The 24,930-nt window shown below is 44.9% G+C and overlaps 1 protein-coding gene and 1 long non-coding RNA gene across 2 annotated transcripts in view; one reads left to right on the plus strand and one right to left on the minus strand.

Annotated features, from left to right (window-relative positions):
- fam135b (family with sequence similarity 135 member B) overlaps nucleotides 1-18,457 on the plus strand; it is a 44,915-nt gene extending 26,458 nt beyond the window's left edge. The window contains exons 7-20 of the mRNA XM_076011587.1: nucleotides 349-475; nucleotides 3,725-3,884; nucleotides 4,458-4,507; nucleotides 5,282-5,437; nucleotides 7,338-7,411; nucleotides 7,502-7,656; nucleotides 7,745-9,701; nucleotides 11,276-11,442; nucleotides 12,605-12,696; nucleotides 12,856-12,953; nucleotides 13,976-14,127; nucleotides 14,248-14,358; nucleotides 15,016-15,129; nucleotides 15,935-18,457. Coding sequence (XP_075867702.1) covers nucleotides 349-475; nucleotides 3,725-3,884; nucleotides 4,458-4,507; nucleotides 5,282-5,437; nucleotides 7,338-7,411; nucleotides 7,502-7,656; nucleotides 7,745-9,701; nucleotides 11,276-11,442; nucleotides 12,605-12,696; nucleotides 12,856-12,953; nucleotides 13,976-14,127; nucleotides 14,248-14,358; nucleotides 15,016-15,129; nucleotides 15,935-16,140 — 3,619 coding nt within the window. The 3' untranslated portion in view covers nucleotides 16,141-18,457. The remainder of the gene's footprint in view (nucleotides 1-348; nucleotides 476-3,724; nucleotides 3,885-4,457; nucleotides 4,508-5,281; nucleotides 5,438-7,337; nucleotides 7,412-7,501; nucleotides 7,657-7,744; nucleotides 9,702-11,275; nucleotides 11,443-12,604; nucleotides 12,697-12,855; nucleotides 12,954-13,975; nucleotides 14,128-14,247; nucleotides 14,359-15,015; nucleotides 15,130-15,934) is intronic.
- Nucleotides 11,409-24,930, minus strand: part of LOC142877181 (uncharacterized) — a 69,615-nt gene continuing 56,093 nt past the window's right edge. The window contains exon 4 of the long non-coding RNA XR_012923799.1: nucleotides 11,409-11,517. This is a non-coding gene — a long non-coding RNA (uncharacterized LOC142877181). The remainder of the gene's footprint in view (nucleotides 11,518-24,930) is intronic.

Here is a 24,930-nt window from a genome sequence, read left to right on the forward strand (position 1 = left end):
AATAATAAATCTAAAAATAACTTAAATGAATTAAGTCGCAATTTAGGTATTACTATAGCAAAAATGTCAGAGTGCATTGAATTTAATTGAAATGCATTGTGCAGCTACAGTTTTAACCACAGTCTCTCTGGATGAAAAGGACAAGCTGGCACTGATGCTCATTCTTGTCCTCTCTGTTTTGGCTGTCACAATAAATAGGCGTCCAATCGCTGCCTGAATGAATGATTTTTCCACTCACCCCTACAAATTTCGGCTGCCGGTATCATATATTCTGAATTCACAAGTGCATTACGCAGATTACTGCAGTGTCTGACACCGGCGCGTTGTCCCCGTGTGTCCCCTCTGCAGCTTTGCACGCACAGGGAAGGGCTCCTGGCTGGGAAAAGGCTCGCCGGAGAGCGCCAGCGACCCGTCTGCCATGACTGTGGAGAACCTCGTGTTCGGGGCGGGCTACTGCAAACCTGTCACCTCTGAGGTATGTCAGCCGTTGGCCGCATCGCTCGCTCACAAAGCACAAAGTCAAGGCAGCCAAAGGCCATTTGAGACATGCATTGCAGAATGATGCAGCATCCCGTTTAGCTGCACGTTTCAGAGGCCGCCAGATAATATCAGTGGAATCTTGCGACCTCAGATTAAAGCAGCATCATGGATTACTTTTGTTGTGGAGCGTACTCCACACCTCATTTTATTTTCAAATCTGGATTTCTGATCATGGATGTGTTTTTACCCAAAAGTATCGCCGGTTTGTTGAAGCGCTGGAGGTTTTTAGTGGCTTACGGAGCAGAGGCCAACACAGATGAGCACGACCTTGCGCTCTCTCAAAATATCTGATCAACCCGCCTGCCCATGTTGGGCTCTGGGTTTAGCAACTGAGATTAATAGGGCACGTACGTCAAAAATAAATTACAATAACCATTCAATTATTGTAACCGAATCAAATGGCTTGTCACCAGAAACCTTATCTGGTTATCTTTATACCGCTTTGGTATTACTCATGTATTATTCTGGCTGATGGCAATTTAACAACACTATACATTTCCACAAGGTTAGACACCAAACTAATCTAGTTTGTTGCTTTCTTTTTTTCAGCAGCCTCTACTTCTTCTTTTGATTTTCGTTTGATCTGCTTCAGCAGCATTGACGCGTTTTATTGGCGGTTGCTTGTGCACCCTGTGTGGCTGTCGCTCATTAGCCTTGTTGACTCCGGCGCTGTCGCCCAACCCACCCAGTTAACTCGAGGGATTTACAGTCCAGGAAGGAAGGACAACCGTATATAAACCAATGGGATGCAGTGATTGGCCCGCGGTGATTGGCCTGTAAGCCAGTCAGAGGCTGGTCAGTCTTTTTCAGTAGGACAGTGCGCAGAATGCCAGCCCACCCCTTCATTTTTGACAGTTTAGTGCGACTACTTATGTAGTAACCTTTCGGGTAAAAACCTGATGTTGGCTCTATACGTAAACGCATATTGCCAACAAAGTAACAATTATCATGTCGTATGAACTTGGGACCGTAACAGTGTCAGAAAATGTTTGTACCATAAGTTGTGTTCAGCTAATTTCAAAACATTTCTGCTACCCAAACTACAAAAAAACAAGCTTGGAATTCATATCTCCAGTTGCATTTCATGGTCCATATTTAATGGGATTAAAATATAATTCTTTACATTGGCACCGAGCAAGAAACTCTCCGGCTCCGCCTGTGTTGAATTAAAGAATTTCAACAATGTTATGAATACAAATATAGAATTAAAATATGAATAACATATATCCACATCAAATATATATATATATACATGTATATTAAAAAAAAAACCTTCCATACTCTCCTGGTTAGCCATTTATTTTAGTTCACGCTTCTGTTATGTTTTTCCTGCTCGCATGTGTTTCTCAAGTCAATGCGAGCGTCACGGCCCCGCATTGTAAACATTAATGAGCACCCTGGTAGCCTTCCACGTTCTAGTTTCTTTTTATTTATTTATTTTTTTTTACTTTTTTTACTCCCGACCCCTGGCTGGGCCCTTTAATAAGCTCTGCATTTAGCCAGGCAGGGGGCCGTTCGTTTGATCGCAGTAATGAGTCGAGCTCACAAGCGCCACGTACCACATAGCTGCAGGTGAAAGCAGCACAGAACGCCGCCTCTTCCTTTGCTCTTATTAGCTTAGGGTGCTCCACCTGCAGCTGTGCTGCCCCCACCACAATAGTTCCTCTTACATGTCATTACCAAAAAGAAAAAAGAATACGTTTCGGATTTTCATGCGTCGTCAGCTGTTCGCTCCAGAAAGCAAGGGGAAAAAAAAGGTCCCCCTTGGGTATTAAAACATATTTTCAGGAGAAGTTGGTAGAGAATCTTTAATTTCAAACTGAAAGATTTTAAAATGCATTTAAATCTTAATTTAAATAAATACGAAAAAGTTTTAGGTCATTTAAGATGCAGTTTCTGTGTGTGCGGGCAACAAACTCTCTCTCATTCTTTGTCATGTAAACTGGGCCTTTGACAACACTGTGCACAAAAAGCACCAAGGAAATCTATATTTTTGGGTGGATAATGACTGGTTCAATCTGAAAAATAGCTATTTTTTCCCCCCCTGGATCCTTCGCCTGCAGACTGATCCGGGCAGGCCTCCATAAAGCTGAAAAAGAATTATGAAAGTAAACATACAGATGTTCCTTCCTGGTTTGGGGTCTAGCGCTCCGCTGCAATTACAGAGCACGCGCAGGTATGATGATAGGGCCGTGGCGGGCGCTCGCCCGAGGCAAATTACAGCACGTGGCCAGAAACTCCGCCGTCGCATGCCTTTTTTTCGTGGAGTGCCGCCAGTGCTGCCAAAACATTCCTGCAACCAGGAGGGGCAACGGCATTTGCCTGTCACGTATCGGCGTTGCTCTGCTTCCATGTTCTGATGGCTGACACGTTCAATGACGGTTGTTCGGGCCGGAGGCATTAGCTCCTCCGCAATATAAGGTACGATGCCGGAACCAAAGCCTTGCTTGGTCTGCTTGGTCCAAAGACATGCATTGGGTTCGACGTGGCTCTGCGATAAACCGGCGACTTGTCGAGGGTATGACCCTACCTTTCGCCCAATGACATGCCGGGATTGGCTCCAGCAACCCCTTGCAACCCTCAATGCAGGAGAGGCAGGTATAGAAAATGGATGAATGTATGTTACATTCAAGGTATTGCACAAATACTGCAGGTCAGATGCTGTGTTGTGCGAGGGCCATCTGCTGGAAGAGTGGCCAGTACGTGGGTTGTACTGCACCCAAAGACGTGAAAGGCTTTGGGAGTTTTTCTCTTTCATGTTTGATTTCATGGCTTTTGACACATTCTACTTTGGCTGCTTCTTCCCCGTCGAGCCAGAGGAAAGTCAGCGCGGCGCAGTTTCTGGGTCAACTCGTCTTACTTGTGAACTTTTAAAAGGTCATAACGAGGATGCGTCGCATCCACTTTAACGGGCCCCTTACACGCACTGATCTGCTTTAACAGCTCAGAGCAAAGCTGTGGTTATGGGGCCATTTGATCCCAGAATCATCCTCCGTGTGTCTAATCAGGAGACAAAGTCGAGGTTTTGGGGGAGACAAGCCCGTGCAGTCGCGGCCGTAAAGCTCAAGTATGCGAACACGGCCATTACTAAGGGCGGGAGGAAATATTTGCGAGGCGGCGGGCGACCACTGACCCACAAAAGCAGCTGACGTTTCCTTTGTGCGCCCCCCCCTCCTCTCTACAGGGAAGCTTTTATGTGCCCAGCGAGAACTGCTTGCAGAGAGCTCACACGTGGCACCGCAGGCTCTGTCGCCTCCTGCTGGCCGCTCACAGGGGCCTGCACGCGTACCATGTCGCACTGATGAAGGAGATTCCGCAGCTCCAGCAGACTCCTTTAGACCCAGGTACGAACGTGGTAAAGCTCTGTCGTTTCCATTCTACCGACTATTGTGTTGTGTTAAATTAGTGAGAAGTGCCACCACCCGATTGGTTGAGTGCTTTAAATGCCGTCTTCAATGGTCATTATTTCAGGGTAGAGCTTCATAAGTGTTGCACTTCCCATCACAAATTAGAGGTGTTTGGCCTTCTAATCAAAATTCAAAATTTTAATTTTGTTAGGTTGTTCTTTTTTCAAATAAACATTTAGAGAAAAGATTCTCAGACTAAAATGTCCTATTTATATGTTATAACATGTGTGTAGAATGAAGTTTTCACAGCCCAAGTTTTCAACCCAAAATTGGAAAATTCTTAAATTCTTGTGTTATGTTTATGTGCACGACAAGATCAGTCAAACTACTTAAAATCTTGTCAGCAAACGTACAGCAGTACAAGCTCTCCCCCAACTTATTTCATTCTAAACCATGTTTTTAGTCACCAAATCATAGATTTTCTTTAACACTATGATATCTTTGAGAACAACCATATAGTGTCAATCACTATGGCGCACTAATTTTCCACTCTGACCTCTTCTCCCTCAGAGGCGCCGCCCGTAGAGGAAACGTTGAATCAGCTCACGATAGAATTGCAGGTTTGTTGCTCTGTTTTTCTTTTTATTTCACTCTATCTTCCTATAAAAAAGGGTCAAGGTCAGAGCTTTCACAGTCGAAATTAGAAAATGATATCCATGTTAATGAGGGTGTTTGGGGAGATCACACAGTGTTACTGTAGCTGCATTAGTCCCCAGTGATAATTGAATGCAAAGGTTCTCCCTGCCATACTACTTTTATTCAGTTCTTATTTCAGAGAGTAACATAATTTGATTAAGTTTTTAGTTTAATTTAGCATATAATTCATTTTATACAGTTACAAATTAGGTTATTAGTCTTAGTATTAGTATTATTAATAGTAGTAGTAGTAGTTGTTGCTGTAGTATTATGAGAATTTAATTGTTTTATTAGAATTTTTTAAAGTTAAAAACAGTTAGTTAAAAACACTATTGTTATTATTATGATTATTATGATTATGATTATTATTATTAGTAGTAGTAGTAGCAGTAGTAGTAATAGTAATAGCAGTAACAGCAGCAGCAGTACTAGTATTACATACCAGTGTACCACTTTAGAACTGAAAAGTAACAAACAATGCGGAGAAAAACAATAGAACATTTCAATCCAGTTTCAGGCAACACAAATTGAAAATCAGTACAACTTTTTCCTAGTGATTTAAAATCCTTTTAAAATCACGTTCAAACTGTAGCACTGAACCCAGACAGAACTCAGTCAGACAAATCGGGTTAGGGTTAGGGTTAGACGTGCCGAGTTCAGGAATGTGTCCATCCTGACTCGTTGTCTGTCTCCGTCAGCTGCAGGAGGGTCACGAGAAAGTGGCCGAGCAGATCAGCAGGGACGTGAGCCAGCTCTGCTCCCAGCTGGCCGCACTGTGGAGCCGCTTCCTGGACGCCGCCGTGCTCAACCCCCACATCCTGTCCTACCTGGCCCTGGAGCACCACACGCTCAGGGTAAGAGCGGCGGTGGCGGCGGCTCTCGCTTCATCAGAGGCGCTCTTACACAATTCTCCCGACGTCTGCCTTCTTCTCCTGAGTTTCTCCCGAGCTGTCCGCATGCTCTCCATCGCAGAGAGTGAAGACGACGCGTTTAAATTTAGCCAGCGGCGGCGGCCTACGAGGAAGTACAAAAATACTACTACGTTGTTTTATAACTATTGGCATTTTATTTTTGCCAGCAGCTTCTTAAGGTCTGATTATAGTCCAATTTCCTTCCGCTCAGTCTTCGAAACTGCCTGAAAAAAAAAAATTTCTCTTGGGCTGCACTTAACACATCATTCCGGTTAAGTAATCTGTGTTAGTCCCGGTGAAAAGAACTGCAATGAGAAATGAATGTTAAAACTCTCCAATGATGTCTTACAGGACTGTATCATACTAATTGCAATAGTGTTTATTTTTCATTTTGTACTACTAAAAGAAACAATGCAAAAGATTATTGATTTGCCACGACAGAGCATATTTAGCCCTCTGTGCTCTGTGTACAGCCTCCTACAAAATCCCTCTGGTTGAGATTCTTGTTAAAAGTGACGCGGCGTTGGACTTTCCACGTGTTTGGAAGGAACGGCAGGCGTTGCTGACGCTGTCTTGGACAAGATATCAGCGCTCTTAGTGACATCGCCAAGATATCCAAGACCTGTTTGCTAAGTGCAGCAATCAAATCTTGGAGGATGGACTGTAGTCATTTCTGGGGAGTTCACTGACAGGCTAAAGATGTATATTATTATTGAAAGAATTAATTTATCAATGTTGAACCTGACCAGAAAGGTCAGAGTTATTTGGCTCATTTAACAGGCACTGCGCAAAAGGGTTGTGACATACAATTAAAATATTTTGTATAAAGTACATGAATGTTTTCAGTTTGACGGAGGAACTTAAACTAAGACTGCTGTGCTTCCATTGACCGCTGGATCCACTTATTTTGATGATTTCACCCTGAGTGCAGTGTTCAAATAGAAAGAGATCAAGTGAACCGGCAAACAAAGGCTGAAATTGACATGGTTTGCAATATCCCTTCTTACCGTTATTATTTCACTAAAATCACTCTGCATCGCTTTAGCTGAGAAGGTAATGCGATATCAGATGCGTTTCCCCCTCCTCATCTATTCACTGGGCTGTTTAATAGGGTGTGAACATGTGCTTCACAGTGGAGCAGCTCTCAAGGCTCCCTCATGAGCCGCTGTTCAGTCTCAGTTGTCGGAAAATAATGAACTTGTTTGCTTTAGTATATCGCCCCGAGGGAACACCGCCGCGTCTCCACCCACCAGCCGAGCTGGGATTTCAATTAGCGCTCATTCTGTAATTACCGCGGGGTTAGGACGCAGCGGAAGTGGCGTTCCCGGTGATTTGTCCGTCACAGCAGCTGACTTTTAAGGATGACGCCGGGTGGCAATGGAAAGAGGCAGAGGCATGGACCCGGTGTTGAAAGTAGGGAGTTCCATGGGTTCAAATTTAAGAGGGAGCTACGAAAATCTGAGCGCAAACCCTGTGCTGAACGGCTTCCGGTGTCAAATGAGAGATGAACCGCAAGATTTATGTTTGGGGAAAGTTAAAACTCAGCTGAGTTCTTTGAGCAAACAAAATGAAAAGGAAATTTGATGCGCAGCTCTATTTGAAAATAAACTGAACTTAGTTGAACTTTGCAATCGTGCTGCCTGGATGAATTTGTGTTTCTGGCAGTGGATTATATCAGAAAGAGGGAAGAAGTCAGCAGATGCAGCCAGGTGTTCAATTCTCTCATAACAATTTTTATGTCAAATTTAGCTGAGTAATTTGTTGTGTGCTGTTACATTCCCGTGAAAGATAAAATATGGCTTTTCTACACTAATTCTCTTTCTGATGTCTGATGGATGACCAGGTCAGGAGGTTCTCCGAGGCATACTTCTTCTGCGAACACCCAAAAGAGATTTCTCTAACTTTCCAAGAGGAACTGTAAGTTACAGTCTTCACAGAAAAAAAAAAAATATTTTGACGCATTTTAAAACAGATTTGAGTACTGACGCTATTAACCTGCTGACTCAGAATTAACAGACATGGGCAGATTGCTGCAGAAGTGCGGAGCTCAGACTACCTGACCAAGATGCCTCCTCTACCTGTCGAGTGCCTGGACATTGATGGAGACTGGAACAGCCTGCCCATCATCTTCGAGGACAGATATGTTGAGTCTCCTCAAACAGGTAATTCAACATTTGAAAGTGGATTAAGTTGCACATCTATCTATTCTACATAAAAAGAATGGTATTGTTTATTATTCTTTTTTTTTAGATTGGTTATCTCATGTGCCAACCACAGACGAGCAGACAAACCAAGAAACTGCTGTCAGACCTGCCTTCGGGATTTTTGAGAGAAGGCAGGGGGCCAGTTCACCAGCAATACCCCAGGATGCGCTGGACAGCGATGACTGCATAGATCTGCCCACATATGTATCGCTAATAGCAGAGCAGAGTAAAACCAGCACCAGCGTCAGACTCCTCCAGAGCCTGGGTCCTGCTGAGAATAGTGCTAGTCCCTCTTTGGCGGAAAGCATCAAGGAACAGGAGGAGGAGCAGCAAACGATGGAAGGGAGCATTGATTCGGGCCCAAAGTACGTCACCGTTGAGGCTTGCGAGGTAGCTTCAGAAGAAATAGAGCTTCTGTCTCGACATTCCACTCACAAATCCCAAGCTGAAGAAAACGACAGCGGCATCGAGCCCTTTGCTCACCCGGAGAAAGGAAATTGCATCCGACCATGTGAGGGACGACTTGACGGCAACATGAGGGAAAGTGAAGACGACAGGGAGGAGTCCGATGTAGCCATGCCGTTAAATCATACTGTCGTCGACGAAAGTGATGACATTCCTCAGATTAGCCTCCCCACTGCCAACACGCAGCCTCCAATGCCTCCCTTCCTGGGCGACCCCAGGAAAGAGCTTGCCCATCGCGGATGCCTGGCCACTTCCAAGATCATGAAGCGCTCCTCCTCGGTGATCTCTGACTCAGGTATCGAGAGCGAACCCAGCTCGGTGGCGTGGCCACTGGACACCGCTCTGCGGGGCAGGCCTCCCCGGGACTTCTCCAGCGACCGCGAAATCCCACAGCAAATGGTGTGCGGCCTTCAGATGGAGAGCAACGGCAGCCTCCCGAGCGCAGGAATACAGGCCTCACTCACGTCCATAAGCTCCCTGCCCTACGAGGAGGACCAACAGCAGAGGCAGCTTAGCAAGCTGACCAAATCAGTGTCCGCGCCACAGATAAGCAGCCCAGAAGACGCGGACGAAGACCACTCACAGCTCAACCAGGAAACGGAACCCGACAGCTCAGTGCAACACGAGGATCCATGCAAGACACACTGCTCTTTTCTGGACAGCAAACTTGACTCTGAGCAGACTGAGTCATCTCTAACTGGTCCAGATTCAACAGCAAGCCATGCTCACCTTCTCAAGGAGAACATTATCCCCGAAAACTCAACCCTTCCGCACCTCCTGCCAGAGATAAACACACCCAGATCAGTGTTAAGTGGCACGTCTGAAGTCTCACATTTACAGGATTCTCTGGAAAGACCTTCTGTGAATGCAGGAGCACTTAACAGCAGCGGCAGCCATGAGCAGAATGTGATCCTTGAAACACACATCAGTGGAGAGAGTGCCTCGGTGGAGGATGTGCATCTTGTCGAAACGGAAACGGTGCCCTGCAGCTGTGGAAGCGAGCCATGTGCGCATAAAAATGTGGCAGATGGGGGCGGGATTCACGCTGGAGGAGAGCGCCAAAGTTTCCACAACACCAAGCTGCTCGCTGACCACAAGGATGTAGATGTTTCCCAAGCACCTTTGGATCTTTTGAGCCCTCAACATCAGAGCGAACAGGCCAACAGCGCAGCACAGAGGCCCAGTGACCTAACCGGACTGATAGTCAATGATATGACATCACCAGTTGACCTCAACGGGATCGTGGACAGTGAGAAAGAGCCTTTAGCCTGTCAGGCAAAGCCCTCGAAGATCCCCAACTCAGGCCTGGCCTTTGTCAATAAGAAGATGGTGGAGGTGGTGAACATGTCGGTGTCCTGTGCTCCCACCTGTTTACCCTTCTCCTCCGTCCTGAGGGACTCTCCGTCTGTCAGTGGAATGTCCCCACGCCAGGCTACCTCCCCGATCACTCATCAGCCACTGGGCTCATTTGGTATTATCTCCTCGTCTTCGCTCAATGCCCTCACGATGGACGAAGAAACGAATGAACGGATGCTAAAGTGAGTGGACCGGCAGCGCTTTTTTTTACTTTGCTTGTCATTCTCAGACCAACATTTCATTCATTTAATGGAGTTTCTTTGTTTATTTTGTTTGTTTGTTTCATGCTAGCAGCTAAGCAACTGTATAAAGAGAGCTGCAACCATCCGCTGGCAATGTTGAATCTTTAGCAAGCATTAGCATTGGAGCGGGGAGTCATTTTAAACTGACCTCTCAAGGGAATTGACACTAACAGCCAGACTGCAGCCAGCTTAACAAAAATTAAGGAGCAAAGCTTCAACCAACATTAGCTCCTAAGCTAATTTGCGCTAGTTAATTGGATGGTGGGTTTGTAGAGGAGGCTATTAAACAAATACCTGCCAAGGGAGCAGTGCTTATGGTAGCAGACTACTCCAGTCAGATGTGTTATTGTAAGCGATTCATTACGTTAAAAATTCTATTTTGACTGATAACTGGGGGAGTGTGTGTGTGTGTGTGTTGCGGGTTGATAGAGTTGGATTTTCAAGGTCATACTTCCTCACAGAGGACATTATTTTCCTATTAATTTTTACATCACCAGTTAATGTAGTATATGAATAAGCATAATTTTTATTCCAGAGGGATGCAGTTTATTTTGCTGGATGGTTAATCATTTAACGGAACTTGCTTGCAGGACTCGCTGAATGCTAATGTGAGGCTAAACTGTATCCTACATTGACCTTGTAAAAACTTACCTTGCTTTGAATGGGAACAGGACCAAACACACTCCCAGGGAATTTCACCTATCGTGATAATTCATCATTTTCACTCAGTCCTGTCACTAATAATTCAGACTATGGAAACCAAAGTCCTTTTACAATTATTTATCACGTAATATTAGAGTCACAGATCAGCTGTACCCATAATTGAGTGGAGGAATTAGTTTGTTCTGTTAACGCCTTAGCTGTTTCGGTAAGAAGAGAAAAAAGTCTGCTGTGAAAATGAAAATGAAAACTTTGTGTTTATGAGGAAGTCGAGCACGCACAGGAAACAAGGCCAAAGTGTGCGGTTTAATGAGTAAGTGCAGATGATTGCTGACATGTGGCGCTGTGAGCTAGCAGCCACTCATCCTTGGAAAGCACGGTGTGACAAAATGAAGCTGGGGCAATATTGATGGGGGAAAGTCAAACCCGAGGTGAAACGCCTCCTGAGTGTATTAAATCACATCAAAGAGTGCCGGCAAATCCGCAGTGATTCACTGAAAGTGCGGGAAGTCCAATCGGATTTGTTTTGACTTCTCCGCAGCTGAACATCTCGAACCTGGCAGGATGTCAGAGTAATAAAACTTGGCGAAGCTACTTGTAAGTCTGTGTGTGAGCATGTTCGCCTGACAGCAGAAAATAAAGTTAATCAAATAGAAACTTGCAAGCGACTTTGGCGTTATGCGATGCAGCAAGTGGAGAAAACTAGAAGAGTGTTCTGCGGCTAAGAAACTGATATACAGTATAACACGATCATCTTCTCCCCATACCAACATCACTGTTGCATTATGTTTATACAGAGGTTCTGATTTTATACCTTCATTTCTTCTAAGACTTTAATTTGTTGTTTTTACTAGTTTCTACAAAGCCAAAGAGGAGCTGTTCAAACAGCTGAGCTTCCAGGCCAGTTTGTACAGCGACCTTCCCCTCCTGGCATCAGACCTACCCTACTTCCCTCCTGAAGAGGACGACGAGGAGTTTGACGACGGGATTCACCTTGTGGTGTGCGTCCACGGACTTGACGGTCAGTGCAGCTGAGAGCTCCGTCGTCAGAATCCAGTGCAGTCCAGCGCGTGTTCCACTCTCTGTTTACAGCCTCCTGAAAAAGAAGAAAAAAAAACAGTGCCTTTTTTTTTCCTGCTAAAAGAAGGAAGCCTTGAGGGGGCGGACTGAACACTTTTTCTCTTTAAAAAGGTCCCATGTGAAATACCATTCTCAGGTTTTATTTTTCAATCCCGGACTCCAAAAGTACGGAGCCCCAGAGGGGACATGGGGCAAAAAAAAATAAAAAATAATAATAATTAAAAGAGGTGGGGTAAAAAAAGAGACCACTTATCTCAGAATCCTGAGATAACTAACAAACAGGGCCTTATCCCGGCTTAGCTATCTCGAGATACTGAGATTAGTTAATATTTTTTTTCCCTGATCTGAATGGAAGTGCATCGATCTCAAACTGCTCTGGAAGAACATTGGTCTTGAAAAGTTATCTTGGGATCCTGAGATAATTAAGTCAGGATCTCGAGTTAACTAAGTCGGGATCCCGACTTAGTTAACTCAGGATCCTGAGATAAGCGGTGTGTTTTTTTTTTTTGTTTGTTTTTTTTGCCCCATGTCCAGCCGACTTGCACGATTTATTAACCCAAAATACTTTATACATTTCCAGGAAACAGCACATTTAGCTCTGTTTGAAGCCTACTGCAAAAGGTTTTGACATTTCCTGCTAAAACTGATGGTTTATAAACAAAGCGGCTGTCTGGGAAGCGTTGTCACTAACCTCGGGGAGGTAGGATTTAGGTTTAGGTGGTAGATTTAGGTTTCCTGACCTACCTGGTTTAGCTCACACTTTCCAGAGGAACAGATTAAACAAAATAAGTAAAGGACAGACGGTGACCTTTGTTTTTGAAAAAACATTGGTAGAGTCAACTCTGCATAATAGAGGACCTTTAGTCCGACCAATCTATCCAGAGGAAATTGCACACACTTGTTTCTTTAGCAAGTTATTATCACCGCCGCAAATGCAATAGCGCTTGGGTGTGCTCTGCGAAAATTAAGACATCAACACGTATCAGCGTCTGTGAACACTAATTCCGCAGAACGGAGTCCAGGTGTCTCCTTCAATGATTTATGGGCCTCCCTCCGCAAGAGCTGAGTCAGAATTGGTTTGTGATTTCCTCTTTCGCATCCAGGAAACAGCGCGGACCTTCGACTCGTGAAGACTTTTATCGAACTTGGCTTGCCGGGGTCCAGGCTCGACTTCCTCATGTCTGAGAGGAACCAGGTACGGCTGGGTGCGACGTTGACAGGAGAGGATTGATCGCGCGCGGTCTCACATTTTCCCCAGAGTGCAATTCCGGATTTAAAGAAAAAAGAAAGAAAGAAAGAAAAGAAAAAACGCTGACTACTGTCCCTTTTTTCCCTCCCTCCTGTTTCTCCGCAGACCGACACGTTTGCAGATTTCGACACCATGACGGACAGGCTGCTGGATGAAATCATTCAGCACATCCAGCTGTACAACCTCACCATTGGCAGGATAAGGTCAGACGCTCAGCCTTGATACAATGTAATGCACGCATTAGCGCACACCCACACCCACACCCACACCCCCGGCCCGTGAGTGATCTTGATCGATTGCGGCAGGCAGCCGGAGCCGTTCGAGCGGCGAGGCCTTACGGCCACCAGGTGGCAGCAGAGGCTCGACATTCAAACAAGGGCGACGACCGCCTTGTGACAAAATGTGCAAACGCATATCGACGGATGAGAGGCATGCGCCGTCATACGCTGCCTTTCTCGCTTTCCCCTTGATTGACTGTACTTCATACCGTAGCGCGTTGCCGGGGCTCCAGTCAAATTAAGCCATTCATCTTCCCGCCTAATTGCCCTCAATGTGCCAGCTTTTTTTTTTTTTTTTCATCTTAAAGAGCTTCTGCCCAAGTTTGTTAACTTTCTTTACCGAGGCATAGTCTCTCGAGGACTGTATATGAAAGGCAAAGGCAGCGGACTGCTACAATAGCATCTGGCTCCCTCCGCATTTGCTTTAATAGTTTGGTTTTTTTTTTTTTCTCCTTTTTTTAAATATTTATTTTTTTGTTGCCGAGACAGATGAGAAGGAACAGACGCGTCGATGAGGGATTTTGAGCAAAACTCACCGAGAACAGTAATTAAACTAAAGTGACAGACAGAACTTTGCGAGCGGAATACTCCCCGCCCCGCCGTTGGGGAGCGGGCGCCGTTCATTAACCGCGCAGTCTCCTGGTTAGCATCATTAAGTTGTCGTCGCCTTTTGAGGGTGTTTTAACAAATTAATGAGGTCTCTTGCACGAAGAAGTAGTCAAGGAACCTTATTGTCATACCGGCCCCTTTTACAGTTGTGGTATGAAATTAGTACTGTGGTTTAGCAGCCATAAATAAGCATAACAATTCAGAGGAAATCAAGGAAAACTATAATCCACGGTTCCCACTTCATGTGGGGAGCGCAAGGGGTCGGGAACACTTTCCATCGCCCCCAACGCTCAAATTTCAAATTCATCTGTCTAAGAGTCTGTTTGTTTGTCTGACAGCTTCATCGGACACTCCCTGGGCAACATCATCATCCGCTCTGTGCTGACGAGGCCGCGCTTCCGTTGCTACTTGGCCAGGCTGCACACTTTCCTCTCGCTCTCCGGCCCCCACTTGGGAACCCTGTACAACAATAGCGCGCTGGTCAGCACAGGTGGGCAGGGCGCACGCGTGCGCACACACACACACACACACACACACACACACACACACACACGATGTGCGATCATCCACGACAGCCGTCCTTGCTAATGACCGCTCAAACGCTCCGCAGGCCTGTGGCTCATGCAGAAGCTGAAGAAGTCTGGGTCCCTACTGCAGCTCACCTTCAGAGACCACGTGGACCCGCGGAAAACATTCCTCTATCTCCTGAGTCAAAAACCAGGTACTGACTAAAAACAAAACAAAAAACTAAAAAAAAAAAAAAAAAAAAAATATATGAAACTGAGACAGAGCGGTGGCTGCCTCTGACTTGAAAGACCATTACTTGAAAAGGCACTCCGCTCAAATATTCATGAAAATGTTGTCATCTTTTTTTTTTTTCACCTCCCCTCCCTTTTGCTTTTTTTTGGTTCAATTTCTGTACGTGTCAGCTCGCTAACACTCAAGCCCCTGCCAGCGAGACCGAGAGAGGCCTGTGAGAGGCCTCCCCGCTGCGCCAGTGGAACAAAGCAGTCGTTTGTCACACGGGCTTGAAGGAGATAAGCCTGAAAACACTTTTTTAGCCCTCCGGCGCCGTGGCAGGCTGACAAAATGATCCAAACCCTGTCATTGGAAACCCAACAGTGTGCTCTCTTAAAAGCACACTGACAGGAGGACTTGAGAGAGGGAAAAAAGAGGGGGGAGGAAAAAAAGAAAATGCGGCTTTATCGTATCAAGCCTGTCATTGTACTGCGCGATTGTGCTTAGCGTTTTACAACCCGTTCACCCCCCCCACCCCCCGGCTTTATTTCCATCTGCCTCTCGCTCCATCGGCATTCTTTTTCTTGCACACTACACACACGGGCAGTCATTGTATTTGTTTGTTTTCCCGTCCTTCCAGGGCTCCAGTTCTTCAAGAACGTGGTGCTGGTGGCGTCTCCGCAGGACCGCTACGTCCCGTTCCACTCAGCACGGATAGAGATGTGCAAAACGGCTCTCAAAGACAGGACGACAGGTCAGAAGTGGAGCCACTTTTTGCTTTCCAATAACCCGGTGGTGTGGGTGTGTGTGTGTGTGTGTGTGTGTGTGTGTGAGGAGGGGTGGGGCTGGAGGGTGAAAGAGTATCGCTGCTGTCAGCTTACGAGAGAAAATGACACTGTGGAGATCTTACTTGTGGAGACAAACCCATTGATTTCACCGCATGCAAATCTTTTGCACGGCCGAACTGCAACAGGCTGAGATTAGTGCACTCCGATTGGCTGAGCAGCAAATGTGACAAGTGTAGTGGCTTGCAGTAAACAAAACAGGCAACCCCTCAGCTCCACAGGCACGCTATGATTAACTCAGACTGGGTGGCAATACTGCTTCCGTATGAACGATCCGGAGGTGGCGATCCCGCAGTTCCTAATGATACGTACGTGATCAAATGGGACTTAGGTGGAAAAAAAAAAAACAACCAAGGTCAGCTCGCCATCCTAGCTTCCTTCTCTATGCTCTTCCAGTTTCGAGGGGCTGTTGAACCGATATTGGAAATTAACAACAGGCAAGTCGAGGGGTCTGTGCCTCCCAGTATCAAGAAGGCGACCAGTACCATTTTTATAGTCTTTGGTATGACTCAGCCAGGGATCAAACCCACAATCGCCCAGTCTCAGGAGGGCAATGAGTACCATTTTTAAAGTCTTTGGTATGACCCAGCTTGGGATCGAACCCGCAACCTTTCAGTTTCAGGGAGGACACTCAATGACTAGACCACTGAGCTTAACTCAAACTTTGACTTTAACTGTGCACTAACTTGTTCCATATTTTTCTCCCCCCTCAAGGACCCATGTACACCGAGATGATCAACAACCTCCTGCAGCCATTGGTGGAGGCCAAAGAGTGTCGACTCATCCGCCAGAACGTGTTCCACGCTCTCCCCAACACGGCCAACACCCTCATCGGCCGTGCTGCCCACATCGCTGTGTTGGACTCTGAGCTTTTCCTGGAAAAGTTCTTCTTAGTGGCAGGACTGAACTACTTCAAATAGGAAAGAAAAAAAAAAGAAGGAAATATTGGTCTCAAAGCCTGCTGAGAGCTGATGGAGCCCACTTTATACAGTTGTTTCAGTATACATGAATCTATTTAATTCCTGCTATCCAAGAAGCAAGGCCTGTGTATCCGAATTGTTAGGGTTGTTAGCTGTTATTTAAAGGTCCGCGTACCGTGACTGTTCCAGTAGACCGACTCAGATGTCTGAGTTCCACGTGTAGCCATGCAAAAACCGCACGTCTGCCGCAGGATTGACCGCAGACGTTTTGTTGGCCTTACGACTAACTTGTCAGCCAGAGTGCAGAAAACAGAAATGCCCACGGAAGCATTTACAGACCAACCATCCCTTTAGAGTCGCGTCAGAGCCCAGATTGTTAAAACTGTCGAGGGGCCACGCCCACGATTAGCGCCGGCGGCAAACGATGCCCAGCATTTAGCCCCTCTGATTGTACATGAGGTATTTTGTTGTACAAAACATAGACGTTCCTTTATACTGAAGAAAAGAGTATATTATTGAAATAGTTTTTTTCTACTTGCGTGTCAACAGTGTAAGTAACCCATCTAAATGTGATTTTTTTTTTTTGTTTTGTTATCGTCGAAAACTGTCCGATGAAATCAAAGTGCTTATAGAGTATAAAGCAGCAGCGTTACCTTGTATGTAGCATCTGGCTGTGTATCGCCTAGGTCCTGCTTTTACGTTTGGGATGGAATGGGGGCACACTCAGTAGCGTGTTAGTTTCGCATCATTAAGAAACGTCACCACCTGCTGGCTGGGGGTGGGATTTTTTTTTGTTGGTTAAACTCCCCATCTGAAATGATTGAGGGAAAGGTTGATTTGACTGCATTTGTCAAGCGCCGCCTGTCTTCAATTACCGAGAGACAGTTCACGCCGAGATAACAGCAGGTGGCGTCACAAAATTACTTTGGATCGGCATCAACCCCTAAGATTAATCCGCCGCATATTATGCCTTTAATTATCACAGTGGCTGACAGCTTCTGCCATCTCCAGCTACTTAGCCAAATTTGTGTTTTTACTCAGAGAAAGATGTATGATTTAATGAGGTACAGTTGTTTCGGTTGGCTTAACACGTGCTGGCAGGAGTGAAAATGAACATTAGGTTTCACATCTTTAGACTGCCTCCAGCCTAAAACCAATGAAATATAATCCTTCCACTGCTCTAAATGACCAACTAATGCTACACATCTTACTAAAAACACTGGCCTTGTAGTCACTTAAAGAATACAACAAGTAAAAACAGGCAGTTCCACCGTGTGATGGGCTTTTTGATAATGTATTATTGCAGCACCTAAGCTACAACTAGATGACTGTTTCGCAAGTGGCCGCTTATATTTTATGGACAAACTTCTCACAGTTTTTTTTAAAAGGTTCCATGTTCAGGTATTATTTGTCATCCAGACTCCACTGGTGCAGTTTCAAAAATAATTAAAAATTAATTGTCAAAAACAAGCAAACTCTCTCGATTTGCAGAAGCTGCATATTTTCACCAAGCAGATCTTAGCTGGAAGCAAACATTGATGATTTGTTGCGTCTACATGCTGGATGAAAAGACAAGAGCAAGACAAGATGATCCGTATGGACTCTCAGTTGCCCTTTGTGACATCACAAAGGGCTGAATTCCAGAAATCTGAGTCTCTGCGCCAAAACGTTTAGCAAGTTAACGAAAAAGATACTTGGGTGAACTCTCGTCATTTCTGGGGGAGGTCATAGACACAAAAGAAGCTTTTATGGCTTGAAGACACTGATAGAGAGACTTTGGAATGATATGGGGCCTTTGCACCAATGCTTAATGAACTCATCAACATTTTGACATTTTGCGCGCAGACTAATGTGACGGTGTGACGTAACAGATAAAAGCCGGCTGAAATAACCAAAAGCAAATGTGAAACAAGCAAAACAGAAACAGTAACCCATAAGCATATGTACTCTTCCTGTCTAATGGCCTACACTTTTCGTCATGAGCCATTTTTTTTTTTACTGTTGTATATGAAAAAAAAAACATAATCCGTAAAGCACTTTGGGATTCATTGCCACCTTTTTAAATGCCATAAATCAGGGTGACATTGCTCGTTTCCTGGGACACGGGGTTGATTTTTGCATAACGCGCGCCCACTGCCAAGATTCTCCCTTCTCACACGCTGTCATCCCTGATAAAACAAGTACCATGTTGACGCACGATGATGGCGGGGAAGCGTAGCAGGCACCGCCTCATGCTCACGGAAGCGGACAATGGCGTGTTTGTCTTGTCATCACCTCTTCGGCTAATTGAAATAAATGTTCGGTGCGTTTATCCTAAGGAACATGTTTATATATATTTATTTATTTATCTCCACCACAACCTTCACTGTCACATGAAAGACAAAGTGCTGGCGAGGAGCCATCCCCTCATCCCTGTGCCATCCATCAAATGTTTACATTTTCTTTTTTGATGTCAGAGAACTGTTAACACAGCGCCGCCACAGATGTGACCTATCCGGCGCTGGCTGTGTGTCTGCCGCTTATATGTAGTTATGTACATAGAGAGAGACGATATATTCAACCTTTTTGCACTGGTTCTAATGGCAAGTGCACTTTATTGACAACCTTGAATCAACCTCCACTAGCTTTAAAAAGTCTATACAGCTTTTTATTCCGAACTCCCCCTCCCACCCACCCACCCACCCCTCAGTTTAAATTCCTACACGCATTGTTAAAGGTCTCGTCCTGCAACCGCGCGGCGAAAACCGATCGCGGCTGTCGTCCCCAGGCCTTTCAAGCGCGCCCGCATTGTCTTCCGAACGGCACACAAAAGGCGACGTCCTCAAGCTCTCGCTCCTTTTGTTCCCGCACGGTAAGCAGAGTGTCACCGTGATTGACTCTTTTCAAATGGGGCGCCTTCAGGGCTCTCAAAAAGCCACCTGGCGGAGCTGCGTAAGCAATCCACGAGCTGGCTGCCAATGCATCAGTTCTCAACTCATCGCCCCCCCCCCGTCCCCCCGCTCTCCTTTGCGCGCACACGCGAAAACACACACACACACACACACAGTACACGGAGGAGGTGTTAGCTCGGTTTGACTAACAGGTATAAGTAAGTAAGTGGGAGGAAGCCTCCCAAGATCAGCCCTTTATAGAGAAAATTCAGGTTTGAATTTCGAACCCATGGGATGAGGTGATGTCATTGGGTCGGCGCGACTCTGTGTATTTTCTAAACTTTGTCTTTCTGTACATTTTTCCCTGCTGTGTCCCGTGAACCCAGAGCTGAATCCGCAACTCCGATAGACCCTCGCAAGTGCTGTCAACCTTCGCAACTAGCTGACTTGAACCTTTTTTTTGTATTTGATTGCCCTTTACTGCGAGTCCTGTACGTGCGTAGCGCGAGGCAGCTGTCTTAGAAATGTGTATGCGCACATGTGCACGCGCACGGGCGTGAAAGACCGTCTGCCTAGGTGTACCGACTGTGACGTCCCCGTGGAACATGGTATTTATTTTCCCCTTCTGCAAATCTTTTGCCGAATGTATTTACATGTAAAGTAAATGAAAGTTCATCTGTGCCAATTCCACTCTCATATTTTTCTATGTCGCTGACTGTAATGTATGTACGTACTCCTCGGTAGCTTGTATCCTATATGTAAAAATATAAATACAAAAATATAGCATAGTATTATTCAAAACAGATAAGATGGTACAATAAAAAAAAATGTTCTTTTTCCATTTTGTGTGTGTTTTGCAGCATATCTTCAGTTTTCACCGGCGACTACTGAATTCTTGTTTACATCTCTTACATCGTGGTATTCAACATGAATGACTGAATTGTAGTCTTGATAACAGATACAGGACTGACTAGTTTAACGAGTGAAAACAGTGAAAACTAATGTCTGACCTTGTGGCTGATCTGACAGTTGAGTGCGTAGCCAGCTGGAGCAAGCATTTAGCCATTAGCTGTAAAAAAAATAAAGCAAACAAAGACAGAAAAGACAGACAGTGTTTCTTCACTTCTGGCCAAATATCCTGGACTTCAAGTACTGTAATGTTTCATCATTTGCACCTTGACCCTTGAGCAGACACGACCAGCAGAGCTTTGGTGTTCGCTTCCCACTCATCAGCCTTAAGAGGCATTTGCTATCGCTCTCTATCCTACTCAGTGTTTTGCTTACTTTCAATGACATAAAATGACTGATCTGAGAAGACCTACACAACAAAGTCTTTTAATATTTCGGAATAAATGAGATGTGTACTTTGAAGATTTCAGCCAAACCCTTGTCCTTTCTGAAGCACTGAGGGTTACGAGATGTGGCATCCAGCCACCAGGGGGCCATTAGATACATTTGCTTTGAATTTTGCACTTAGCTGGATAAAAGAGGCAGACATTCTTCATTTTCACAGGCTCTCTCAATGTAAAAAAAAAAAAAAAAAGAGTCTAGATCAGCTAGTTAGAGAAAGACAGCCACTCTTTAAAGCAGCTCTAGGTAACTTGGACTCATTACTACTCCCTGCTGGTTGAGAACCACAAATACTATTTGCCGGTGTCGTAAATAGGAAAAATACGAGTCCTTCACGTGGGTTTGTTGGCACAGCCGGCATACTGAAGAATCGCTTGAAAATTTGTCCACCGACAAGGTAAAGTAACACGCGTTACATGTTTGTTTGTTTGTCCGTTTTAAATATTGTAATATTGTTCATTTGAACGTGACAGACAACTACAATTACACAAACAAGAATAGTGTATTACTTAGACAGACGACAGTGTTTTGCGCTTGGTTCGCATTATCCTCGTCATGGAAATTGCTTGGAAATGATGTGGTGTATAATGGCTATAATATTACAAAAGGTTGTAAACTTGTGTAGCTGTAATGCCTACAACAGCTGTTCCGACGGCGCAACGTCGCATTGATTTGGTGGAAATGGCAAAGTGACGAAGTAAACACGCTGCAGCGCTAGTTTATTGATGTGGGAAAATACAAATAGTCGCCTAGCCGGAGCGCTCGTATGTGTTGAGGAAAAACACCAATATGAAATGCAAAACAGACATTGACAATAACGTTGTAGCAGACGTTGCCGTAAAGTGGTTCGTCCGGCGTGTCGGGTCGCGCTTGAAAGTTACGCAGTGCAGTTACAGCCGGCACAAAGACCCCCAGTCTTTTGTTGACTAGGATAGATGGCATGAATCTTTGCTTCTTTAAATGTCAGTGGAAACCTGTGAGAAACTGATTGCCAAGCAATGAGAAGAAGAAGCTCCGATGTGGGAGAATTAAACAGCTGCAGACAGCAAGACACTCCTCATCCATGGCCGCATTTACAGGAAATATTGTCACCTGCTTTCTCCCAGAATAATTTTCTGGTGGTTTCTTTTTGGTTGTTAACCTTTTTTTTTTTTTTTAATTTATTATTATTATTATTATTTTTTAAAGATTTTACAGAAGCATCAACATTCAAAATTGCCATTTTCACTACATTCCATTGGCAGATCTACATTCTGGTTCCTACACTGATATGTGAAGTCAATTCATTTTTGTGGAACTCCTCTCTAAATAGTCAGTGTTCCTGTAATTTTACCCTGTATAAAATCTGAAGTCTCACTTAAGCTGTACATAGAGCCCTTAAAGGAGCTACGTACAAGAATTTACAAATTTAAGGGGATAAAAAGAAATTGTGCTGCACACAGAACTTGTTATGTAGAAAGTTATGTCACACAACATGTGCCTGGTCAATTGTGACCCCTTCCAACAAGCGGAAGACTCCTCCTGTTAGGGTCTCCTGGCCAATCTGATTTGTTGCTCCAAATGTGCCAGACAGAAAGTTGCATTCCAAAGTCCTTCCCCTCTTCCGCATCGTTCCCACATTTTTCTACGCTGGATGGATGGGAGAGAGCGCTGGGAACCTCTCCATCTGTTTGGACGGGTATGATACTCATGGATCCACAGACGTGCCGTCACATCCGTAAGCGATAACAAGGAAGTACTTGCCCTCCTGCACAGACTTGTGTTGCTCTGCGGGGGCAGATTTGTCACCGGCTTCAACATCTGCCAGTGTACATTCCACAAACGAGCCTTGTGGCGGCCGGCCGTTAGTTTCGTCCGCCTGTGACACTCACGGTGAGCGAATAACAGCAGCGATTCCCGTGTCGACGCCACGTTTCAACCGCGTAAAATTTACGACTTCCCAGTTTGGGATGCCCCGCAGCCATAAATCCCAGGTGGTGGTGGTGGTGGTGTGTGTGTTGTGTGTGTGTGTGTGTGTGTGTGTGTGGGGGGGGGGGGGGGGGGAATCCATACTCGCCACTATCCCAGGGTGCTCCTTTCTCATTCCGCCGTCCATTTGTCACCAATGGTGTTGAACTTCGCCAGAGCGAGGACCCTCCTCCTCCTCCTCCTCCTCCTCCTCCTCCTCCCCTCCTTTTCTCTCTTCCCATTTTTCTCTCTTTCTTTGTCTCGCCTCAACGAAATCAATAGAACTCATTTTTCCACCCCCGACCCTAAAGACATCACGCCATCGCCGAGGACTGATGAGGGGACCCCGCCCTGCCCCCCCCAAATCCAATTCGTTTGCTGCAAGTTAGCGGGCGACCCGCTCGGTCACATTCGCTTACCGTCAAAAGCGCAGCGGACGAACTCCCGCCAAAATAAAGGCGGCGCTGGTTGTTTACAGCTCCATCCCCTTCCCTCACGCCCTCCTCCCCTCCCCCGGAGACCGACGGTATTCCGAACGTGTTGCTCCACCTCTGCCATAAAGCGGAAGGGGAAAATCATTTTGTCATTAAATCCATCACTCGGCGCTGATTGAGGCGGTGTTCATTCCATTGTTTGCCTTGTGAAGGAGGGAAACCATTAGTCTCGCAGCGATACTTTGGGGAAGGCGTCGTCAATAAGCAAGGCCGCCGGTGGGAGTAATTATTGCCGCATGAAGCTGGCGGTGCCAGAAGGTAATAAGATCTCACACGGTCTCATTATCTCCCATGACACTGATGTGAGGGATTTCACACCTTACCAGCGGAAGGATAAAGCACAAAGCGCATGCAGGCAGAGTTGGACTTTCGGCTTAACTCCCCGTTATTCATCTAATCAGCAAGACGATGCGAGGGAGAGAAAACAATTTTCTGCACATCTCGTTCGTGGGCACTGTGCAGAACGATGCCTTTCACTGTTGTCGTTGCGTCCCGCTCTCATTTGAAAAATCACAGAGGTATGTGATAGTGCGGAATTCGGTATTGATCCAACATTACACACACACACACCAGCGCACACAGCATGGGTGGCTGATACAAATAGCGAAACCCCCTTCCCCATGTGTTTTAATCAATTAGAGGCTTTCGAAGGTGAAAAAAAAAAGACAACTCCACACAGCCCCGTCTCATCTGTCTGAGATTATGACATCGCTACGTCAGCAACACAATGACCAAACACAATGGTGTGGGACGGGAAGAGGAGGAGTGGTGACAGGACACACCAGTCTGTACTGATGAAACAGAATTAACGTCTGCGCTGGAGCCCAGGTACTCGGATTATAGTATCAGTGGGTATCACAGTATCATACCACCGATGTTTTGATTGATCCATATTGGTCTGAATATTCCGCCAGTTGTGGATCAGAAGCCGGTGCCTCCCAACTCGAGGTGGAGTCCATTACTGCGGCAGTCAAGACTGAGAGTGACAGAGGTGTGAGTGAGTCAATAACAGTGACTGATTCTCTCTCAGATGACAGACACCGCTGGAACCCCGTGAAGGAGCAGTGTGCTTGGTGTCAGGTCACATGCTAATGAATGTGATTAGTCTGCGGATTTAAAAGGTTGGCAGCTCCAAAGTCCTCCAGTAGATTATTGTTTCACTACTGTATCGTATAAAGCACTTTAATAGCTTTTTAATTGTGTAGGTCCAATGATTTGTTTATTCACATACGAGATGAAGTCTTGTTCAATGTGGAATATAGACTTCCTATTAGTTTGTTGTTCTGCAGTTATTTTCATACCAGGTATATTTGTGCAAATGCAAAATCAAATTAAAGCAAAAGTGGCCTATGATATACTTCAATTTAAAATAAATAAATTAAAACATTTTTGGCAAGTCGTCATATCATTATAAAGTCATGAAGTTTTTAATGAACATCTGCCGCACAGGACAAAATATGCTGAGATATAAATCAAGTTAATTCCTCCATCTCTGTGAAGTTGTCACATGAATCATACCTCCAGCGGCTTGTTAACACAAGGTAACTCATGTGACACTCAAAAAAACAACAAATAAAACACCTAAAAACGACATTTGCTTTTCTTCCCATTTTCACAACTTCATCTGAGAACCTGTCAACGCGGTGTACATCACAGTGTTTTTTTTGTCCGGGTGCTGTCGTACGCGCAGCACGCCTCCGGCCCGCGATGGGATTGAGGAAATCCATCTCGGCATTGATGGCTTAAGAGCCTTTCAGACACCAGTTTCTGTCTAGTCTGTAATTAGTGTCTGGTCTCCATCAGATCTGGCAGTGGGTTTTGGCAGCGAGATGTAAAAACTTGAAGTGTCCAAAATATATATATATATATATATATATATATATATATTTATATATATATACATATAAATATATATATATATAAATATATATATATATATATATATATATATATATATATATATATACATATAAATATATATATATATAAATATATATATATATATATATACATATAAATATATATATATATAAATATATATATATATATGTATATATATATATATATATATATATATATATATATATATATATATATATATATATATATATATATATATATATATATAT

This window comes from Nelusetta ayraudi, unplaced genomic scaffold (genome assembly GCF_046127955.1).
Source record: "Nelusetta ayraudi isolate G7.1 ecotype Tasmania unplaced genomic scaffold, CSIRO-AGI_Nayr_v1 ptg000135l, whole genome shotgun sequence".
NCBI classification, from domain to species: domain Eukaryota; kingdom Metazoa; phylum Chordata; class Actinopteri; order Tetraodontiformes; family Monacanthidae; genus Nelusetta; species Nelusetta ayraudi.